The sequence below is a fragment of the Mobula birostris genome, chromosome 3 (genome assembly GCF_030028105.1).
Source record: "Mobula birostris isolate sMobBir1 chromosome 3, sMobBir1.hap1, whole genome shotgun sequence".
Taxonomy (NCBI): domain Eukaryota; kingdom Metazoa; phylum Chordata; class Chondrichthyes; order Myliobatiformes; family Myliobatidae; genus Mobula; species Mobula birostris.
Window position 1 is genome coordinate 25,444,342 of NC_092372.1, and position 24,053 is coordinate 25,468,394.

At 40.6% G+C, this 24,053-nt stretch overlaps 1 protein-coding gene across 2 annotated transcripts in view; it reads left to right on the forward strand.

The window, feature by feature from the left end:
* Positions 1–24,053, forward strand: part of dnai1.2 (dynein, axonemal, intermediate chain 1, paralog 2) — a 207,974-nt gene that overhangs the window by 58,038 nt on the left and 125,883 nt on the right. For both annotated transcript variants that reach the window (XM_072251762.1, XM_072251763.1), the window contains 4 exons: positions 4,238–4,297; positions 5,835–5,960; positions 11,592–11,676; positions 22,214–22,331. In XM_072251762.1, the coding sequence (XP_072107863.1) occupies positions 4,238–4,297; positions 5,835–5,960; positions 11,592–11,676; positions 22,214–22,331 (389 nt within the window). The remainder of the gene's footprint in view (positions 1–4,237; positions 4,298–5,834; positions 5,961–11,591; positions 11,677–22,213; positions 22,332–24,053) is intronic.

Sequence of the window (24,053 nt, forward strand, 5' to 3'; positions counted from 1 at the left end):
CCATCTTTCAGCCCACTCTTCTAACTGGCCTAAATCCCTCTGCAAGCTTTGAAAACCTACTTCATTATCCACAACTCCACCTATCTTACTATCATCTGCATACTTACTAATCCAATTTACCACGCCATCATCCAGATCATTAATATATATGACAAGCAACATTGGACCCAGTCCAGATCTCTGAGGCACGCCACTAGACACCGTCCTCCAATCTGACACACAGTTATCTACTACTACTCTTTGGCGTCTCCAATCCAGCCACTGCTGAGTCCATTTCACTCCTTCAATATTAATACCTAATGATTGAACCTTCCTAACCAACCTTCCTTGTGGAACCTTGTCAAAGGCCTTACTGAAGTTCATATAGACAATATCCACCGCTTTACCCTCGTCAACTTTCCTAGTAACCTCATCAAAAAATTTAATAAGATTTGTCAAACGTGACCTTCCACGCACAAATCCATGTTGACTGTTCCTGATCAGACCCTGTCTATCCGGATAATTATATATGCCATCTCTAAGAATACTTTCCATCAATTTACCCACCACTGATGTCAAACTCACAGGCCGATAATTGCTAGGTTTACTCTTAGAACCCTTTTTAAATAATGGAACAACATGAGCAATACGCAATCCTCCGGCACCATCCCCGTTTCTAATGACATTTGAAAGTTTTCTGTCAGAGCCCCTGCTAGTTCCACACTAACTTCCCTCAAGGTCCTAGGGAATATCCTGTCTGGACCCAGAGACTTATCCACTTTTATATTCCTTAAAAGCGCCAGTACTTCCTCTTCTTTAATCATCATACTTTCCATAGCTACCCCTCTTGCTTCCCTTACCTTACACAATTCAATATCCTTCTCATTAGTGAATACCGAAGAAAAGAAATTGTTCAAAACCTCCCCCACCTCTTTTGGCTCCGCACATAGCCGTCCACTCTGATTCTCTAAAGGACCGAGTTTATCCCTCACTATCCTTTTGCTATTAATATAACTGTAGAAACCCTTTGGATTTATTTTCACCTTACTTGCCAAAGCAACCTCATAGCTTCTTTTAGCTTTTTTAATTTCTTTCTTAAGATTCTTTATATTCCTCAAGCACCGCATTTACTCCAAGCTGCCTGGACTTATTGTAGATCTCTCTCTTTTTCCGAACCAAGTTTCCAAAATCCCTTGAAAACCATGGCTCCCTCAAACTTTTAACCTTTCCTTTCAACCTAACAGGAACATAAAGATCCTGTACCCTCAAAATTTCACCTTTAAATGACCTCCATTTCTCTATTACATCCATCCCATAAAACAAATTGTCCCAATCCACTCCTTCTAAATCCTCTTGCATCTCCTCAAAGTTAGCCTTTCTCCAATCAAAAATCTCAATTCTGGATCCAGTCCTATCCTTCTCCATAATTATATTGAAACTAATGGTATTGTGATCACTGGACCCGAAGAGCTCCCCAACACATACCTCCGTCCCCTGAACCATCTCATTCCCTACAGGAGATCCAACACTGTGCCTTTTCTAGTTGGTACCTCTACGTATTGATGCAGAAAACTATCTTGCACACATTTTACAAACTCCAAACCATCCAGCCCTTTTACAGAATGAGCTTCCCAGTCAATGTGTGGAAAATTAAAATCTCCCACAATCACAACCTTGTGCTTACTACAAGCATCTGCTATCCCCTTACAAATTTGCTCCTCCAATTCTCGCTCCCCATTAGGTGGTCTATAATACATCCCTGTAAGCGTCACTACACCTTTCCCATTTCTCAATTCCACCCAAATAGCGTCCATAGACGAGTCTTCTAATCTATCCTGCTAATGCACTGCTGTTATATCTTCTCTGACAAGCAATGCAACACCTGTCCCTCTTGCCCCTCCTATTCGATCACACCTGAAGCAACGAAATCCCGGAATATTTAGTTGCCAATCACACCCCTCCTGCAACCATGTTTCACTAATAGCTGCAACATCATATTTCCAGGTATCAATCCATGCTCTAAGCTCATCCACCTCTCTTACAATGCTCCTAGCATTAAAATACATGCACTTAAGAAACTCTTCACCTCTTACTCTCTGTTTATTCCTAATGGAGCAAACAACTTTGTTATCTTTTTCTTCCTTCTCCCCTACATCTTCGGTCTGTGTGCTCCCATTCTCTGTCCCCTGCCTATCTTCCCTCACACACTGTCTACTAGCTTTCTCTATTTGTGAACTAACCTCCTCTCTCCTAATCTCTTCAATTTGATTCCCGCCCCCCCAACCATTCTCATTTAAAGTCTCCTCAGTAGCCTTCGCAAATCTCCCTGCCAGGATATTGGTCCCCCTAGGATTCAAGTGCAACCCGTCCTTTTTGTACAGGTCACACCTGCGCCAAAAGAAGTCCCAATGATCCAAAAACTTGAATCCCTGCCCCCTGCTCCAATCCCTCAGCCACGCATTTATCCTCCACCTCATTCCATTCCTACTCTCACTGTCGCGTGGCACAGTCAGTAATCCCGAGATGACTACCTTTGTGGTCCTTCTTCTCAACTCCCTTCCTAACTCACAATATTCTCTTTTCAGGACCTCTTCCCTTTTCCTACCTATGTCATTGGTACCTATATGTACCACGACCTCTGGCTCCTCACCCTCCCACTTCAGGATATCTTGGACGCGATCAGAAACATCCCGGACCCTGGCATCAGGGAGGCAAACTACCATCCAGGTCTCCTGACTGCGTCTGCAGAATCGCCTATCTGACCCCTAACTATAGAGTCCCCTATTACTACTGCCCTCCTCTTCCTTTCCCTACCCTTCTGAGCTACAGGGCCGGACTCTGTGCCGGAGGCACGACCAGTGTTGCTTCACCCAGGTAAGCTGTCCCCCCAACAGTACTCAAACAGGAATATAGAAAACAAATAGTGGGAAATAGAAGATTGGGGAGCTTTTAAAGCCAACGGAAGGTAACTAAAAAGCCATAAAGAGAGAAAAAAATGAAATATGAAGGTAAGCCAACCAATAATATAAAAGAGGGTATCAAAAGCTTTTTTCAGATATATAAGGAGTAAAAGACAGGTGAGAGTGGATATTGGACCACTGGAAATTGATACTGGAGAGGTAGTAATGGGGGAGAAATAAATGGTGGATGAACTTAACAGGTATTTTGTGTAAGTCTTCACTGTGGAAGACACTAGCAGTGTGCCAGAAATTCAAAAATGTTCGGGGCAGAAGTGAGTGTAGTTGCTTTAACTAGAAGAAGGTGCTTGGTAAATTGAAAGGTCTGGAGGTAGATATGTCACCTGCACCAGATGGGCTACACCCCAGTGTTCTGAAAGGGGTAGGTCAAGAGATTCTGGAGGCATTAATAGTGATGTCTACATTTTGGAATGGTTCTGGAAGAATGGAAAATCACAAATGTTACTACACTCTTTAAGAAGAGAGGGAGGCAGAAGAAAGGAAGTTATAGGCCAGTTAGTCTGACTTCAGTGGTTGGGAAGATGTTGGAGTCCATCATTAAGGATAAGTTTTCAGAGTGCTTTGAAGCTCACAATCAGAATCAGAATCAGGTGTCGTGAAATTTGTTACCTTAGCAGCAGCAATTCAATACAACACATAATACAGAAGAAGAGAAAAACATAAAAGTAATAATAATAAATAAACAGGTAAATCAATTACAGTATACATACAGTATACTGAATAGATTAAAAATTGTGCAATAAACAGAAATAATATACAGTGTATATTAAAAAGTGAGGCAGTGTTCGCGGATTCAATGTCCATTTAGGAATCATATGGCAGAGGGGAAGAAGCTGTTGCTGTGTCACTGAGTGTGTGCCTTCAGGCTTCTGTACCTCCTACCTGATGGTAACAGTGAGAATTTTGCCAATGGGCTCACGTTGCATCAGATAACGATCTGTTACCCAACAAAATACAACATGATCATGTCTACATGTACAGTGAATGAATTTTGCATTTCCCTTAGATGGCATGATATTAATTTTTATCTGATGGATTTTTTCACATTAATTATTCAGAATGCAAGTATTATCCAATTTACATAATAAGATAAAGACTAAATGCATTAATCAGTGTTGTAGGTCCTCCCTGATGTGCTAAAATATCTACATCAGCAAAACAGCTTGGAGTGCTATACCGGCAGCATACATTGAATGATAATTTAATACAGAATATTTTGTAAAAAAATATGCCAATGTTTGATGTAATGATATTGAAAGTCTCCATTTTCCCTTCCGCAGGAAAATGGATGCCAGACAGAACCACCTCCCAGAGCAAGCTTTTCATCAACAGCCAACCAGGTGAAACTTTGCATGCATGTTTTTTTTCAATGGTTGCTCTTTAACCAGTGAAAGTGCAAAAACTCATTGACTTGATACGTAAATCAAATAATATTACTGTCTAAGGACATGTATACCTGAATGATGTTCATTTGTCTGATTTTGTGCCCTTTTGGTGTCACCAAAGCAAATATAGATTGAAAATTTTGGCTGTCTTCTTGTCTTTTTAGTCCATTATATTGAGTGAAGAATTAAATTTACGTAACATTTCTTGTGATACTCATCTTTGCCTTCATGCAAATTATTCTAATTTGGCAAGATTACTTAAGTTTTCATTCTAATCATTTCCATTTATAATTTTGCTACTTCTTTTAAATGATTTTTCTCAGCCTTTTCTATAATTGCTTTTTAAAACCGTTATAATGTTTGTCCTTTTCCTGTTGTAATCAGCATTGAAAGTAGTGCTCTATCGAGAGCTTTGCATATGAAATGTTACATTTTGGAGAATGGATGCAATTGAGTTTTTAATTGCATTCTTAACCATATATGCTGCTGTCCTGAATAATTATTTCATAATTCCTGATTTTTAAAATACTACTGTTTTAGTGTTTCCTTTAAAGTTTGTTCATGATTTTTTATCTTCTATCTTATTTATATTTGTATCCTCGTCTTCAATTTGTTTTTCATATAATGTTTAAAATATTATTTAAAAACTTAAGCTTCAAACTAATTTACAAATATCAATATTCTTCAACCTGATTAATTACTCATTGATCTTGGTGATATTACTATTGTTGCACGTCATAGCTCTCTTATGGAAGGTATATGATTACTAGAAAGGAGAGATTCAGAGCACAAAGTCTCCTAATTCTTTATGGAAACCTACACGAAGAGAATAGCAATTGCTATTATTTGTTCTTGAACAGTAAATCCTGACCGACACATTCAACATATTTCATTCTTCATCTGATTTATGTACTTTCCCAATTTAAATTATGATAGTTCTATGACAAGGCATTTCTTTAAAATTCATATATCAATGTATTGTTGTTCTTACCTCTAACTTCCTCAACAATTTGATATTTAAGCATATCATCTAATGTCTAAATTATTAATTAAGTCATATATAGATTGTTAAATTAAAAATTCCAATGCAGTTTTTGAATATATTCCCTCAAATGGTGTTTAAGGCAGTTATCAATGTCTGCTCACTTTGTTATGCTGTTCCTGATTGGTGTCACCAATCTGGAGATGTTGAAGTTTCTTATGATTACCAACTTGCCGATTTCTGTAGCCACTTTTTATCTGCTAAAGCAATCTTCTCTCACCTTTATCATTTCGTATTAATTGATTTGACATTTATGTCAAGTAATTGCAATCTGTTCAGTTCAACATGTTATTTTAGTGTTGTCTTGTTCTGCTCTATTTTCTGTTTGTTAGCTCATACTTAAATAAAGTAACTCCTCTATTTTCTTTGAAAACCAAAACCACCCTTGAGAATTTTCAACTGTTATTTTTCAGTATCACTATTCTCAAAAATTGTCCGTTTTGCTCTCAGTGGGAAATCTTTGATGCTTATGAGGAAGAATTAGCAAAACAAGTGGTCAAGAAAGAGAAGCCAAAGGTACAGACTACAAAGAAAGGCGAAATATCAAAGAAAAAAGTATCAGCTACTGAAAGCATGGTGAGTGTTTGTTATACCTAATGGTAATAAAGATTTGCATAAGCTGTCTACTGAATTTCACTCTAAATAATCAACTGTTCACATGTGCCTACGTACTTGTGTACTAGTTAAAATATGCAATAGAGAATTAGCAGCTCTGTATCACACTACATGATTCTTCTGAAATTCCATGTCTGAAACTCTTTAATCTTCCAATTTACCCAGTTCATATTTCATTCTAACCCTGAACTCGAGCTTTTAGCCCTATTGTATCTTCAGCCTTGAGGACATAGATTGGTTGCAGGTAACCCAGTATCTCAAACAACATTAAAGTCATACAAACTAGATGAGATGCAATCAAGACTACTAAAGGAAATAAGGTAGAAAATGTGCAGTGCTGGCCACTGTATTCCAGTGTTTGATGTTGCGGTGTTTGACGAGCTTGCAGGAGTTTCATCACCAGATGAAGTGACATCCTCAGTGCACAGTTGTTGGGTGTTTCTCTCTGGGCGTGCTTGTGTTTATATAGGCCGCAATTCAGTCCAGGTAGCTACTCTTTCTGTTGACCTTTGAAATCTATTGGCTTGTGTTTCTTTGGCTCCTAGGGGTTTATAGATGGTATTTATTTACATATGTCTTGGAACATGAAGACTGAGAGGAACACCATTTTAAGTGGAACACTGCGGTGGTTCTGGCGGAGGCATGAAGATTTTTGGAAGCATTGTTCTCTTCTGATAACTCTGTAAACAAACATCAAAATAGACGTTATCTATGAACCCCTAAGAACCAAAGAAACATGAGCTAATATAATTCAAAGGTCAACTGAAGGGGCAGCCAATCAGGACCAAAATAAGTGAATGATGGTCTATATAAACACAAGCACTCCCACAGAGAAAAATCAACAACTGTGCACTGAGGTTGTAGCCTGATGAAACATCTGCAGGCTAATTGCCAAGCTCGGTGAACACCACAACATCAAACTTCTCAACCCGAGCTACCATTAGTCACCATCATTCCAAATTCCAGTTTTTCTTTGATGCAAGGAATTAGTGCACTTTAGTAATACCTGGATAGTTATCAATGAACAAATTCAAACCAGGGAATTATAGTACGAAGTTAATATTAAAGTCAATATATCTAATTGCACGAAACTTCCATAATGAAATTAATGAATCGTACAAGGCGGGATAACTGCAACTAAGATGTAACATAATATGCATCTAACCAAGAAGTAGGATATGGTGGAAGACACAGTAGGGCTAAGTGGAGGGGTCAGCATTGGGTCCACAACTTTTAACTCTATGTGTTACTAATCTGGATGAAGAAACTGATGGCATTCTGGCCAAATTGCAGATGATAACAAGGTAGATAGAGGAACAGGTAGCATCTCAGAGGTAGAGAGTCTGCAGAAGGACATGTTAGAAGAATGGGCAAAGAAGTGGCAGATGGAATCCACTGTTGGGAAGTGTGGAGTTATGCACTTAAAAATCATAATTCTCAATAAATGTATAGTAAAGGTAAAATCTTCATGGGAAAGTGATCTATTCATGGTTAAGTAAACAGGTTGAATATAATATTGGATTTAAAAAGTGGCTTATAATGATGCTAAAAGAAGTAGTGATTCTGAAGATTGGGAGAGTTTTAAGAAACAACATTGAAAATTGAAATATTGAAAAAGAGGAAGATAGAATATGGGAGTAAACGAGGAATAACTACATAAATGTAAAAGTAAGACAATGGCAAAATCCAATATGGATCCCTTCATAGTATTATAATGGGGTATATGGAAATTTGGCCCTCATTTAATTATAAAGCTATATCATTCTCATTCTTAAAATCTCTTTCTTCCCATTCTCCTTAACCTTTGAGAGATATAAAGGACTGGACATTTTAGAATATGTTGTGTTAAAATCATCCTCAACCACAGAGAATTGCCTCAGAAGGCAAATCAACTTCACTAAACTCAGAAAGATGTTTATATTTTTATTTTATTTATATTTATGTTGATGCATGAAGTGAGTTTGACTGTTCCAGGTTGCTTGTTACTTGTTACATACACCTGTTAGGGTGCATTCTCCAGATACCTTATAAGGTAACCGTAGCCTTCAGCCAGGAGCAGATGTCATCAGGTGGTTCCCAACCTTCACAGAGTGTTTCAACCCTTAACCACGACACTCTCCAGTTGGTGGGCCGGCAGTGGTGGCCAAATCACTGCCCATCTGCTCCTGGCTTTCAGCTTCCCTCCTCTTGCCTACTCCAAATTCAACAAGAGGCTCGTTCTGCCTCTTCCCGCATCCTATGAGCTGCTTGTTTTTTGATCCTTTCATCCAGGCCCAGAGCTGACAACAAGCACCATGCTGATTTGGCTGGGAAACCCCTGCAGCCGCTCTCCGTAGGGAACAACCATGCCTGCCATCCCTTGTCTTTGCATTCCTGTACTAAGGGCTGGTACTTCAAGGCCTTTCTCTCGTGGGCCTCTTCCCATCTCTCTTCCCATGGCACAGTCAGCTCAACCAGAATTATTTTCCTGTCTTCAGTTGACCACAGTACAATGTCAGGGTGTAGGGTTGTGTGCACCACATCCGGGAACTGCAATCTCCTTCCCACATCGACCCTCATCTCCCAGAACCTGGCTGTTAGCAGCAGATTGGGCTATTGTTGTTTGGTTACGAAAGGCCTGGCTCCCTCTTTGATGAAGGTGATGACCTTCCTCAGATCTGTACCAGCCGTCCTCCTCTTGCATCTCTCTCTTGTGTCAGCAAGAGCCAGAAGCACCTTATCGTGGTGCCATCTATACCGTCCTTGAGTTAAAGCTGTTTTACATCCGGACAGTATAAGAGCCAGTGTCCCCTTTTGACCACAAAGCTTACAGTTCAGGTCCTTTCTCATCCCCCATGTGTACAGATGTAATGGCGAAGAAAGGGTGTCATACATGGATTGCAAGAGGAAGAATAAAGAATTGTAAAGAATAAAGCGGAATTGGTTAACTGTATCACATGTTCGTCATTCAACATTTACAAAACCGACCTTGAACATCTTATAAAATATTAAAAACGTGAAGAGCTTCTCTTATATTTATGGTTGCGTATAAAGGAAATACAAAATTATTTAAAGCATCAAATCTATTATTTATATCCTGAATGTATAATATGAAGTACATTCAACATCATATCCAGCATCTGACCCAGCAAGTAGTGTTTGCCATACCCTGTTCCAACTCATCAGAGTTCCTTTTTTTTTTAATTTTAATTTTATTTTTATTTGGATAAGGAATTCACAAATATCATGTACTTTTTTCACACATATAACCTTTTCCATTTTTTTATATGTATAAAACTACAATTATTTATACATTCTTAAGTACACATTGAGATGATATAAAAGGAAAATAAACATTTAAATAGATAATTATGTACTGTGGTAAATCTAACCTATTAGGCTAAGTAATGGAATTAGTTGTTAAGAAAAATGGTAATAATAGTTTCCATATAACCCTTCTGGACCATTTCCACTGGTCCAAAATGTTGTATATAAGCCTATGTATCAATCATTGTAGGTGTTTATATCCTAATTTGTTCATGCTTATTCCTGCCCGCAGACATAATTATCCAATCCCTATGTATTTATTTACTTAATTTTTTCATTTTTTTATCCCTTTCCCAAATCTTTCCCTTTACTTGTGTTAATTCTCTATTTTCCAAAAGAAAACAAAAAAAAACAAACATTTAGACTAGGGGTGCTTACGTTAGCAATATTACTGTGTTGATGAGAAGAGCAGTATAAATCATTAGGAGAGTCATCTAAAGTCTGCTCGCATTGGGGTTATATATTCAATCCATTTATTCCATATTTGATAAAAATTTTTCTTTTTGAGTTCTCAGGGAGTAAGTCAACTTTTCTATTTTAAATATTTCCAAGATAATTTCGTACCAATCTTCTAATGTAGGTGGTATTGGATTTAGCCATTTTCTAGTGATTGATTTCTTACTTGCCGCTAAGAGGGCCTGCAGCAACTTTATATCTTCCTTCTGTTCAAGAAACAATACATGCCCCAAATAGAGCGTCTCAAAGTTCAGAGGTATCTGGGACCTAAGTACCTTAACTAATGTTCTATGAATACCTTCCCAAAATAGACTTAATTTAGGGCAATCCCAAAAAATATGAAAATGATTTGCCTCCTTGGAGCCGCACCTTCTCCAACACATCACATTTGTATCTTTATATTTTTCCTGATATGGGGTCTTGAAGTATCTTATAATGTTTTTCCAACAATGTTCTCTCCAAGTCAAAGAATTAGTCGAGGACCATTGAAAGCTGCAGATTTTCTCCCAAGCCTCCTCTGAAAGTACCAACCCCGCTTCTTTCTCCCACTTCTCTTTAATATACAGTGTATTTACATTTTTAGCATGGGAGAGTGCATTATATAATCGAGAAACTGATTTACTAGGTATTGAACTGCAAGCCGAATTCAGAATCTTGAAAAATTCTAATTCTACTGTTGATAGGTCTGTATATCTACAACTCTGGTTAACATAGTTTCGTACTTGAGGGTACCTAAAAAAGTCATTATGTTCTAGGCCATGTTTGTCCTGCAGGATTTGGAAACTTTGTAATACTCTTTTATCTATAAATGAGAGGTAGGTTGTAAGACCTTTCTTTATCCATAGCTCAAATCTTTTATCTCCTCTGTTGGGAAGGAATTCGGTATCATATGCACACCATCTAAAGAGATTTAACATGTTATTAATTCCACATGAATTAACCACCTTCTGCCATACTTTTAATGTAAGATTTATCCAAGCGTTTTTAAATTTTTCCAACTGGGCCATCAATCCTTTGTCAGCTATTGAGGCGTAAAGAGGAAAACTGTCAATTAATCCAAATTCTATTTCCTTCCATCTAGCCTTATATTCCCTATTACACCAATATAACAGAGGGGTTATCTGTGAGGCATAAAAATAATTTCTCAGGCAAGGAAGAACCATACCTCCTCCTTTCTTCCCTAACTGTAAGGTGTTATATCGAATTCTAGGTTTCTTTCCTTGCCAAATGAAGCGGGAAATCTATTTGTCCCATTCCCTGAATTGATTATCATCCACCTCCACCGGTAAAGTACGGAAAAGATACAATAACCGAGGAAGAATATTCATTTTTATAGTATTTATCCTTGAATGTAAACTTAAAAAGGGGATAAGATTCCATCTATGCATATCTGCTTTTATCTCTGAGATTAATGGCCCATAATTTACCAGTGACAGTGTTGAACTCATCAGAGTTCCAATTCCCATGCTCCATTCTGATGAACCAGAGTCCTGGTTCTTACACTAAAATAGTCAATAGTCAAGGTCTCATTTCCCTTGTGCTCTTTACTGTGTTCACTGGTTTTGACTCTTTATAAAAAGTGACTTGAATAATGTGTTTGGTATTAATTTGATGTTAATAATCCTGTAAATGTGCTTGTCCAGCACCACCAATACCCAAAACTTGCTTACTTAATGTAATTTATATCGTTGTTTTTCTGAGAAAAGGATTCAAAGTTCTTATTTTGATGTTGTGTTAAATGCAGCAATATGTCTCTAAATATTTAGTAACAATATTTATTTTGATGTCCATTTACTTTTTAATTTGCTTCTCTATATGTATATGTTCCAGGGTGATGATATTTCAAGAGTTGGTAAAGTGGCTAAAATAGTGGAACGAATGGTGAACCAAAACACTTTTGATGATATTGCACAAGGTAATCCAAAACTAACAGGCCTTTAATAAAATAAAACATAATTAACAATATTGTATATACCTACTTTAATTTTGAATTCCTTCTTTGTAAATTATTTATAAAATAACAAAAATGGTATTACTTGGAAAGTAAAATTTTTATGAGTTCTTATTTTTCATCCAAAGATACAAACATTTGGAGTTGCTGTACAAACCACAATCTCAAACTCTATATTGTCCCTAAATTGTTCGCTTGACATGCAGTATGATGAGCAGAACATTTTCAGACACACATTGCAAAGAGCAAATCAATTCTTTACAGTCCCCAGAGCAAATTCTCTACCCTCACCATTGTCTGTTTTGCTCCATGGAAATAATCAAGGCTAAACCAGACCTACCACCATTCTTGACCTGAAGGTGACTTTCATACCACATAATCATGCCATCAAGAAAATTAAATATTTCCAACTCTGAGAACTGCTGTCATTTCTAATCTCAAATGGTACTTACACTTCTGGTTGAAATTGGCAACATGCCTGCACATACAATGTACTCTAGGCTGACCATCGTGCCCTCTCCTTGAAAAACCTGAAACAACATAGAAGTTCAAAGTTAGAAATAAATTTATTATCAAAGTATATATATAATACTATAAACAACAGGAATTCTGCAGATGCTGGAAATTCAAGCAACACACATAAAAGTTGCTGGTGAACGCAGCAGGCCAGGCAGCATCTCTAGGAAGAGGTGCAGTCGACGTTTCAGGCCGAGACCCTTCGTCAGGACTAACTGAAGGAAGAGTGAGTAAGGGATTTGAAAGTTGGAGGGGGAGGGGGAGATCCAAAATGATAGGAGAAGACAGGAGGGGGAGGGATGGACCCAAGAGCTGGACAGGTGATAGGCAAAAGGGATACGAGAGGATCATGGGACAGGAGGTCCGGGAAGAAAGACGGTGGGGGGGGACCCAGAGGATGGGCAAGGGGTATATTCAGAGGGACAGAGGGAGAAAAAGGAGAGTAAGAGAAAGAATGTGTGTATAAAAATAAGTAACAGATGGGGTACGAGGGGGAGGTGGGGCATTAGCGGAAGTTAGAGAAGTCGATGTTCATGCCATCAGGTTGGAGGCTGCCCAGACGGAATATAAGGTGTTGTTCCTCCAACCTGAGTGTGGCTTCATCTTTACAGTAGAGGAGGCCGTGGATAGACATGTCAGAATGGGAATGGGATGTGGAATTAAAATGTGTGGCCACTGGGAGATCCTGCTTTCTCTGGCGGACAGAGCGTAGGTGTTCAGCAAAGCGGTCTCCCAGTCTGCGTCAGGTCTCGCCAATATATAAAAGGCCACATAGGGAGCACCGGACGCAGTATATCACCTCAGCCAACTCACAGGTGAAGTGTTGCCTCACCTGGAAGGACTGTTTGGGGCCCTGAATGGTGGTAAGGGAGGAAGTGTAAGGGCATGTGTAGCACTTGTTCCGCTTACATGTTTAAGTGCCAGGAGGGAGATCAGTGGGGAGGGATGGGGGGGACGAATGGTCAAGGGAGTTGCGTAGGGAGCGATCCCTGCGGAATGCAGAGAGAGGGGGGGAGGGAAAGATGTGCTTAGCGGTGGGATCCCGTTGGAGGTGGCAGAAGTTACGGAGAATAATATGTTGGACCCGGAGGCTGGTGGGGTGGTAGGTGAGGACCAGGGGAACCCTATTCCTAGTGGGGTGGCGGGAGGATGGAGTGAGAGCAGATGTACGTGAAATGGGGGAGATGCGTTTAAGAGCAGAGTTGATAGTGGAGGAAGGGAAGCCCCTTTCTTTAAAAAAGGAGCACCAGGCCATTGTCTCCCACGCCATCACCGACTTTATCCGCTCAGGGGATCTCCCATCCACTGCTACCAACCTTATAGTTCCCACACCTCGCACTTCCCGTTTCTACCTCCTACCCAAGATCCACAAACCTGCCTGTCCTGGCTGACCTATTGTCTCAGCTTGCTCCTGCCCCACCGAACTCGTTTCTGCATACCTTGACACGGTTTTATCCCCCCTTGTTCAATCCCTTCCTACCTATGTTTGTGACACTTCTCACGCTCTTAAACTTTTCGATGATTTTAAGTTCCCTGACCAGTAGAGGAGGCCGTGGATAGACATGTCAGAATGGGAATGACCACTTTATTTTCACCATGGATGTCCAGTCCCTATATACTTCCATCCCCCATCAGGAAGGTCTCAAAGCTCTATGCTTCTTTTTGGATTCCAGACCTAATCAGTTCCCCTCTACCACCACTCTGCTCTGTCTAGCGGAATTAGTCCTTACTCTTAATAACTTCTCCTTTGGCTCCTCCCATTTCCTCCAAACTAAAGGTGTAGCTATGGGCACCCGTATGGGTCCCAGCTATGCCTGCCTTTTTGTTGGCTTTGTGGAACAATCTATGTTCCGTGCCTATTCTGGTATCTGTCCCCCACTTTTCCTTCGCTACATCGATGACTGCATTGGCGCTGCTTCCTGCACGCATGCAGAGCTGGTTGACTTTATTAACTTTGCCTCCAACTTTCACCCTGCCCTCAAGTTTACCTGGTCCATTTCCGACACCTCCCTCCCCTTTCTAGATCTTTCTGTCTCTGTCTCTGGAGACAGCTTATCCACTGATGTCTACTATAAGCCTACTGACTCTCACAGCTATCTGGACTATTCCTCTTCTCACCCTGTCTCTTGCAAAAACGCCATCCCCTTCTCGCAATTCCTCCTGTGAGTCGGCTGAGGTGATATACTGCGTCCGGTGCTCCCGATGTGGCCTTTTATATATTGGCGAGACCCGACGCAGACTGGGAGACCGCTTTGCTGAACACCTACGCTCTGTCCGCCAGAGAAAGCAGGATCTCCCAGTGGCCACACATTTTAATTCCACATCCCATTCCCATTCTGACATGTCTATCCACGGCCTCCTCTACTGTAAAGATGAAGCCACACTCAGGTTGGAGGAACAACACCTTATATTCCGTCTGGGCAGCCTCCAACCTGATGGCATGAACATCGACTTCTCTAACTTCCGCTAATGCCCCACCTCCCCCTCGTACCCCATCTGTTACTTATTTTTATACACACATTCTTTCTCTTACTCTCCTTTTTCTCCCTCTGTCCCTCTGAATATACCCCTTGCCCATCCTCTGGGTCCCCCCCCACCGTCTTTCTTCCCGGACCTCCTGTCCCATGATCCTCTCGTATCCCTTTTGCCTATCACCTGTCCAGCTCTTGGCTCCATTCCTCCCACTCCTGTCTTCTCCTATCATTTTGGATCTCCCCCTCCCCCTCCAACTTTCAAATCCCTTACTCACTCTTCCTTCAGTTAATCCTGACGAAGGGTCTCGGCCTGAAACGTCAACTGCACCTCTTCCTAGAGATGCTGCCTGGCCTGCTGCGTTCACCAGCAACTTTTATGTGTGTTGATATAATACTATATTCATATTCTTGTGAGCATTCACAGTAAATACAAGAAACACAATAGTCAATGAAAGACTGCATCTAACAGGACAGAAAAACAGCCAATGTACTAAAAACGGCAAACTGCAAGTAGAAAAATAAATTAAAAAAGAAGTAATGATTGATTGATAGATAAATAAATAAACATACAAACAAACAAACAAATAAATAAGTAAATAAATAACTCAGCAAGCAAGCAATAATTATTGAGAACATGAGATGAAGAATCCTTGGAAGTGAGTCCGTAGGTTGTGGGAACAGTTCAGTGATGGGAAAGAGAAGATGAGTAAAGTTATCTTCTCTGGTTCAAGAGCCTGATGGTTGAGGGGTAATAACACTTCCTGAATCTGGTGCTATGAGTCCTGAAGCTCATGGCTCTTCTTCATGATAGCAGCAGCAAGAGAACATGGTGTCCTTGATGATGGATGCTGCTTTCCTATGACAGCGGTCCATGTAGATGAGGTCAGTGGTAGGGGAGGACTTTTCCTGTGATGGACTAGGTCAGGGGTGGCCAACTTTTTACATTCCGTGCGTCAATTTTTTCACGCACGAGTTCAGATGCAATTTTTTCACGCATGAGTTCTATATTAACATATTTTTACAAGAATGAATAGGGTTACAAGAGTTGTATGGCGCACCTGAACTCATGAGTGAAAAAATTGATGCATGGAATGTAAAAGGTTGGCCAATCCTGGACTAGGCTATATGCACCACTTTTTGTCGGCTTTTCTATTCAAGAGCATTGGTGTTTTCCTACCAGGTTGTGATGCAACCAGTCAATATATACAAATTCTACCACATACCTATAGAAGTTTAAAAACGCAAACACGAGGAGATCTGCAGATGCTGGAATTTCAAGCAACACACATAAAAGTTGCTGGTGAACACAGCAGGTGAGGCAGCATCTCTAGGAAGAGGTACAGTTGACGTTTTGGGCCGAGACCCTTCGTCAGGACTAACTGAAAGAAGAGCTAGTAAGAGATTTGAAAGTGGAGGTGGAGGGGGAGATCCGAAACGATAAGAGAAGACAGGAGGGGGAGAGATGGAGCCAAGAGCTGGACAGTTGGTTGGCAAAAGGGATATGAGAGGATCATGAGACAGGAGGCCTAGGGAGAAAGAAAAGGGGGAGGGAGGGAAAGCCCAGAGGATGGGCAAGGGGTATAGTGAGAGGGACAGAGGGAGAAAAAGGAGAGAGAGAAAAAGAATGTGTGTATATAAATAAATAAATGACGGCTGGGGTACAAGGGGGAGGTGGGGCATTAGCGGAAGTTTGAGAAGTCAATTTTCATGCCATCAGGTTGGAGGCTACCCAGACGGAATATAAGGCGTTGTTCCTCCAACCTGAGTGTGGCTTCATCTTTACAGTAGGGGAGGCCGTGGATAGACATATCAGAATGGGAGTGGGACGTGGAATTAAAATGTGTGGCCACTGGGAGATCCTGCTCTGTCTGCCAGAGAAAGCAGTCAGTACCTTGAGTACCTGTATAATGCCAGTCTTTTGTCAGTGTATAAACTGCAGTCAGGATCACAAAGGTGAACTCTCTTGGTTAGTAGAATGGTTGCCATTTAATCATTGGATATTCCAGGTTGGGAAAATAAGAGTGTGACAAGACTGCTGTGTTGGAATACCACAAATGTTTATCATGAAACATAGACCTCTGACTTTTGCCTTCACCTCATCTGTAGTCCAGTCCATCCTGTGTATCAAGAAGATCTCGTGTCTGATTGTTCAATCCGGCGTGTCCTGAGTGAGCCATGTCTCTGTGAAACACAGAACACAACAATTCCTCACTTCTCTCTGATACACTAATCTTTCCCTTAAGTCCTCAGTCTTGTTCTTCAGCAACTGCAGATTGGATAGATGAAGTTTCATACTTCAGCATTTCAGGCTGGTTTGGAATCCTCCCCTCCACCCTCATTTTCAGCATGGCAATGTACCTTAATCTGCTTAAAGGTGCTATATCTGCATTCTTGAGAGTTGTCCATTGAATCTTTCAGGAGACTGTGAATCGCTAGTTCATAAAGATAGTTTAAAAGTACATTACTTAAAGGGAAATTACAGGCTGGTGATTGCAGTAGCATCGTTCAGAAGAAATGTATTTAGAAGTTTCATAAGCCATCCACAATCCGTACCAATGTTTCATCTTGCATCTTGAACTCTAGTCTTATTGTCGTAATTCCAACCATGTCATGTTCATCCATCACTTTTGTGTTCACTGGTCACCATTGTCTTCCAATATGCAATATTAAATTCCTTATTCTCATTTTAAACCCCTCAATGACCTCACCCCTCCTAACCTATTTCATCTTCTATAGGCCTACAACGTTTTGAAATATTCATGTTCTGAGGCTTTAGAATCCCATGCCAAAACTCTCAGCCCCTATACCTTTCTTTCTCTGTCCCATTTTACATCCCTATCTCTGTATCTGCCCTTACACCTGTAAAACATTCTTTAAAGGTTTTGGCTCAAGTTCAATTTTTGTTTGATAATGCTCCTGAAAATCTTTATGAGCTGTCTTAATATGTGAAAAATGCAATGTAAATACATTTTGCTGGTGAAGGTTGCAATGAAACTGCTGTATGACAATACCCCAATGAATGACAGATAATCAAGTGAGGTCATACCACACTCTCTGCAGTCTTTTTCCTGCCTCATTGCTTCTGTGATGATCTTAAAGTTATGCCCTCTATTACCAATTTAACAGCCAATGCGAATAGTTTACTGGTTTTGCTTTTATTAAAACCTGCCATAATATTTTAACATCTTGACCAGATCTCTCCTTAACATTATGTATTCTTTAAAAACAAAGGTTAGATTCTTGAATATATCATCATAATTAAAACCGTACATTCCATATTTCCATAGTCAATTGATCAATTATTTGGCTCCATACACTTCAAAATGGTGCCCAATATATGAACCAATGGAAGTGATAGGGACACATAGGTAGTTAGGAAATGTTCAGAAGGATATGGGCCAAACATAGGTCAGCACCAAACAACATTGTTTTGCTCCTGACCACTTTGGTTGGAATCTTTCTAATAACTATACTATGTCATTTCTGCTATAAGCTACAAGAAACTTATCAAGATGTGTAATAATCAGATAAAAATAGGCATAGTTTCAGAGCATAATTAGACCATAAGTCCGTAAGACAAAGGAGTAGAAGTAGGCCATTCAGCCCATCGAGTCTGCTCCGCCATTTTATCATGAGCTGATCCATTTTCTCCTATTTAGTCCCACTCCACTGCCTTCTCACCATAACCTTTGATGCCCTGGCTACTCGGATACCTATCAATCTCTGCCTTAAATACACCCGATGACTTGGCCTCCACTGCTGCCTGTGGCAACAAATTCCATAGATTCACCACCGTCTGACTAAAAAAATTTCTTCGCATTTCTGTTCTGAAAGGGCGTCCTTCAATCCTTAAGTCATGCCCTCTCGTACTAGACTCCCCCATCATGGGAAACAACTTTGCCACATCCACTCTGTCCATGCCTTTTAACATTCGAAATGTTTCTATGAGGTCTCCCCTCATTCTTCTAAACTCCAAGGAATACAGTCCAAGAGTGGACAAACGTTCCTCATATGTTAACCCTCTCATTCCTGGAATCATTCTAGTGAATCTTCTCTGTACCCTCTCCAACGTCAGCACATCCTTTCTTAAATAAGGAGACCAAAACTGCCCACAGTACTCCAAGTGAGGTCTCACCAGCACCTTATAGAGCCTCAACATCACATCCCTGCTCCTATACTCTATTCCCCTAGAAATGAATGCCAACATTGCATTCGCCTTCTTCACTACTGACTCAACCTGGAGGTTAACTTTAAGGGTATCCTGTACGAGGACTCCCAAGTCCCGTTGCATCTCAGAACTTTGAATTCTTTCCCCATTTAAATAATAGTCTGCCCTTTTATTTTTTCTGCCAAAGTGCATAACCATACACTTTCCAACATTGTACTTCATTTGCCACTTCTCTGCCCATTCTTCCAATCTATCCAAGTCTCTCTGCAGACTCTCCGTTTCCTTAGCACTACCGGACCCTCCACTATCTTTGTATCGTCAGCAAACTTAGCCACAAAGCCACCTATTCCATAATCTAAATCGTTGATGTATAATGTAAAAAGAAGCGGCCCCAACACTGATCCCTGCGGAACACCACTGGTAACCGGCAGCCAACCAGAATAGGATCCCTTTATTCCTACTCTCTGTTTCCTGCCAATCAGCCAATGCTCTATCCACGTATGTAACTTTCCCATAATTCCATGGGCTCTTGTTAAGTAGCCTCATGTGTGGCACGTTGTCAAAGGCCTTCTGAAAATCCAAATATACAACATCCACTGCATCTCCCTTGTCTAGCCTACTTGTAATTTCCTCAAAAAATTGTAATAGGTTTGTCAGGCAGGATTTTCCTTTAAGGAATCCATGCTGAGTTCTGCCTATCTTGTCATATGTCTCCAGGTACTCTGTAACCTCATCCTTGACAATCGACTCCAACAACTTCCCAACCACGGATGTCAAGCTAACTGGTCTATAATTTCCTTTTTGCTTCCTTGCCCCCTTCTTAAATAGCGGAGTGACATTTGCAATCTTCCAGTCCTCCGGAACCATGCCAGAATCTATCGACTTTTGAAAGATCATTGCTAGTGCCTCGGCAATCTCCACAGCTGCTTCCTTCAGAACTCGAGGGTGCATTCCATCTGGTCCAGGAGATTTATCTATCTTTAGCCTATTCAGCTTCCTGAGTACTTTCTCTGTCGTAATTGTGACTGCGCACACTTCTCTTCCCTGCCACCCTTGAGTGTCCGGTATACTGCTGTGCTTCCTCAGTGAAGACTGATGCAAAATACTTGTTCAGTTCCTCTGCCATCTCCTCATCTCCCATTACAATTTCTCCAGCATCATTTTCTATCAGTCCTATATCTACTCTCACCTGTCTTTTACTCTTTATATACTTGAAAAAGCTTTTAGTATCCTCTTCGATATTATTTGCTAGCTTCCTTTCATAGTTAATCTTTTCTCTCTTAATGACCTTCTTGGTTTCCTTTTGTAAGGTTTTAAAAACTTCCCAATCCTCTCTCTTCCCACTAATTTTTGCTTCCTTGTATGCCCTCTCTTTTGCTTTAACTTTGGCTTTGACTTCTCTTGTCAACCACGGTTGCATCCTTTTTCCACTCGAAAATTTCTTCTTTTTTGGAATATACCTATCTTGCACATTCCTCATTTCTCGCATAAACTCCAGCCACTGCTGCTCTGCTGTCTTTCCCGCCAGTGTCTCTTTCCAGTCAACTTTGGCCAGTTCCTCTCTCATGCCACTGTAATTTCCTTTACTCCACTGAAATACCGACACATCAGATTTCGGCTTCTCTTTCTCTAATTTCACAGTGAACTCAATCATGTTATGATCACTGCCTCCTAAGGGTTCCTTCACCTCAATCTCTCCAATCACCTCCAGTTCATTACACAATACCCAGTCCAGTACAGCCGATCCCCTAGTAGGCTCAACAACAAGCTGTTCTAAAAAGCCATCTCGCAGACATTCTACAAATTCTCTCTCTTGAGATCCAGTGCTGACCTGATTTTCCCAATCTACTCGCATGTTAAAATCCCCCACAATTATCATAATACTGCCCTTCTGATAAGCCTTTTCTATTTCCAGTTGTAATTTGTAGTCCACATCCCTGCAGCTGTTTGGAGGCCTATAAATAACTGCCATCAGGGTCCTTTTACCCCTGCTATTTCTTAGCTCAACCCATAAAGATTCTGCACCTTCCGATCCTATATCACCTCTTTCTAATGATTTAATATCATTTCTTACCAATAAAGCCACGCCTCCCCCTCTGCCTACCTTCTTATCCTTCCGATACACCGTGTATCCTTGGATGTTCAGCTCCCAGAGACATGCATCCTTTAGCCACGTCTCAGTGATGGCCACAATATCATACCTGCCAATCTGTAGCTGTACAACAAGATCACCCACCTTATTCCTTATGCTGCGTGCATTTAAGTACAACACCTTAAGACCAGTATTTGATACTTTTTGCTTTGATTTCACTGCAACTCATCCCAATGGCTACAAATTTGCCCCATCACCTGCCTGTCTTTCCTGACATCTTTACTGCTCACTATCTTAGACTTATTTCTGTTTTCTCCTTCCTCCGCTCTATCATTCCGGTTCCCATCCCCCTGCCAAATTAGTTTAAACCCTCCCTAACAGCTCTATTAAACTTTCCCGCCAGGATATTGGTCCCCTTCGGGTTCAGGTGTAAACTGACCTTTTTGAATAGGTCATACTTCCCCCAGAAGAGATCCCAATTATCCAAGAATCTGAAGCCCTGCCCTCTACACCAGTCTCTCAGCCACGCATTCATCTGCCTGTTCCGTCTACTCTTGCCCTCGCTAGCACGTGGCACAGGTAGCAATCCCGAGATTACTACCCTGGAGGTCCTGCTTCTCAGCTTCCTTCCTAACTCCTGGAAATCTCTCTTCAGGACCTCCTCCTTTGTCCTATCTATGTCATTGGTACCAACATGTACCAAGACAACTGGCTGCTCACCCTCCCCCTTTAGAATATTCAGGACCCGATCCGAGACATCCCGTACCCTGGCACCTGGGAGGCAACACACCATGCGGGTATCTCTGTCAGGCTCACAGAATCTCCTGTCTGTTCCCCTGACTATGGAATCCCCCACGACTACCGCATTTCTCTTCACCCTCCTCCTCTCCTGCACAACAGCGCCAGGCTCAGTGCCAGAGACCCGGTCACCGTGGGCGTCCCCCGTCAGGTCATCTGCCTCAACAGCATCCAGAACAAGATATTTGTTGCTGTGGGGGACAGCCACAGGGGTGCTTTCCACTATCCGGGCATTTCCCTTCCCTCTCTTGACAGTGACCCAGTGTTCTGACTCCTGTAGCCTAGGGATGACTACCTCCCTGTAGCTTCATTAATTCTGAAATGTTCCTTGTCAGTTGGCTAAACATAAATTTTACAAGTCTTACAAATACATATATTTCAAAGACAAGTCATATATCATCTATGCACTGTTATGAAAATGTTAAAATATTGTTTGCTCTCTTTTCTATGTAGACTTCAGGTATTTTGAAGATCCATCTGATGAATTCCGGGATCAAGAGGGCACTGTTCTGCCTCTGTGGAAATATTTTTTTGAAAAGGCAAAGAGACTGGCAGTTACTGGGATGTGCTGGTGCGTATCACAATTATAGTTCAATAAGTGACAATAGAAAAAGATAAAAAAGCAGTAAGGCAACATTCTGTAACTTCTGCTCATGATATCTTCTTTTAGTAAACTCAGCCTTACAGGCTTAACGAGGTAAATGACTGATCATTTCTTCCTGTTACTCAGAACTCACTGTTCTTTATGTAGCCACTGGATCTTTCAGTCAGGTCAGTAACAAAATTCAATACAACTGATAAATTAAATGAAGGAATTATTTTGAAAAGGCAAAGTAAAGCAGATGATGTGCATCAATCATTGTATGTGGGAACTAGTATGGAAGTATTTGGGAGCCATGGTGATCCCACCTGCAATGAATATCTGTAGCTTGAGGAATGTTGGCTCAGAAATGATAAGTTGATATCTGAGATTCAGGCACTGTGATGCATCAAGAAGAAGAAACAATCAAGTTCACAAAGTATAGCTGGGAATTGTATAAACACCCCGAAATAATACTAATAAGGCAAGTTACATCATAAATCAAGAAATAGAATTGCATGCAACAAGAGTCATAGATGGGTAACTTTCATTTCCGTATCTTCTGACAAACCAATTGAGCAGTAAACACAGAAAACACAATTGATGACTTTGCTGAGAGTAAACTGGCTACATTCGATTTGTCCTACTGTTTGAGAACAGGATAACCTGAGCAATTTCCCATTTTAATGGCTAAATGCCAGGATTATATTTATGTTGGATCAGCTTGGCTAGAGTTGTAGCAAGTTATAAAGCACAGTTATCCAGCATGATAACTGTATCATTCAGTATGTTTATACATTAATTTGTAATTTCGAGTGTTCAAATCCAATCTGTTCACAAAATTCTAGGCTGGATCTCCATTGTGTGAATACAATGTTGACTAAACCCTACTTGAGAAAATATGAAAGATCATGCGGCATCATTTTGAAAAATATTGGCTATTTTGACCAATGTAGAGCTAATCAACATTTATAGCATGTATAACATGTAACATTTATAAAATATATGTTATTGTTGCTCTTGGGAGCTTCCTATGTGCAAATTGACTATTAGGTTTCTCAGATAATAGTAGTGATTATACTTTACAAGGGTGTTTAACTGGTTATGCAGCACCTGCTACATTCTGGGATGTGCAGTATGTTGGAGAGCAGAGGAAGATGTAGACTACGAGACATAGGAGTAGTATTAGGGCATTCAGCCCATCAGGTCTGCTTTGTTATTCCATCATGGTATTATTATCCCTCACAACCCCATTCTCCTGCTTTCTCCCCATAACCTTTGACACCCTTACTAATTAAAATCCTATCAACCCCTGTTTTAAATATACCTAATGACTTGGCCTCTATAGCTGTCTGTGACAGTGAATTCCACAGATTCACCACCCTCTGGTGAAGAATTTCTTTATCATCTCCGTTCTAAAGGGATGTCCTTCTAGTCTGAAGCTGTAATTTCTGATCTGAGACTCCCTCACTATAAGAAACAGCTTCTCTATGTCCACTTTATTTTGGCCTTTCAAGATTTGATAGGCTTCAGTGAGATTCCCCCGACGCCTCAATCTTCTAATCTCCAGCGAGTACAGGCCCAGAGTCATTAAATACTCCTCATGTGTTAACCCTTTCTTTCCCAGGACCATTATCATAAATCTCCCCTGGACCGTCTCCAATGCCAGTACTTTCTTTCATGGATAAGTGCTCAAAACTGCCTACAACTTTC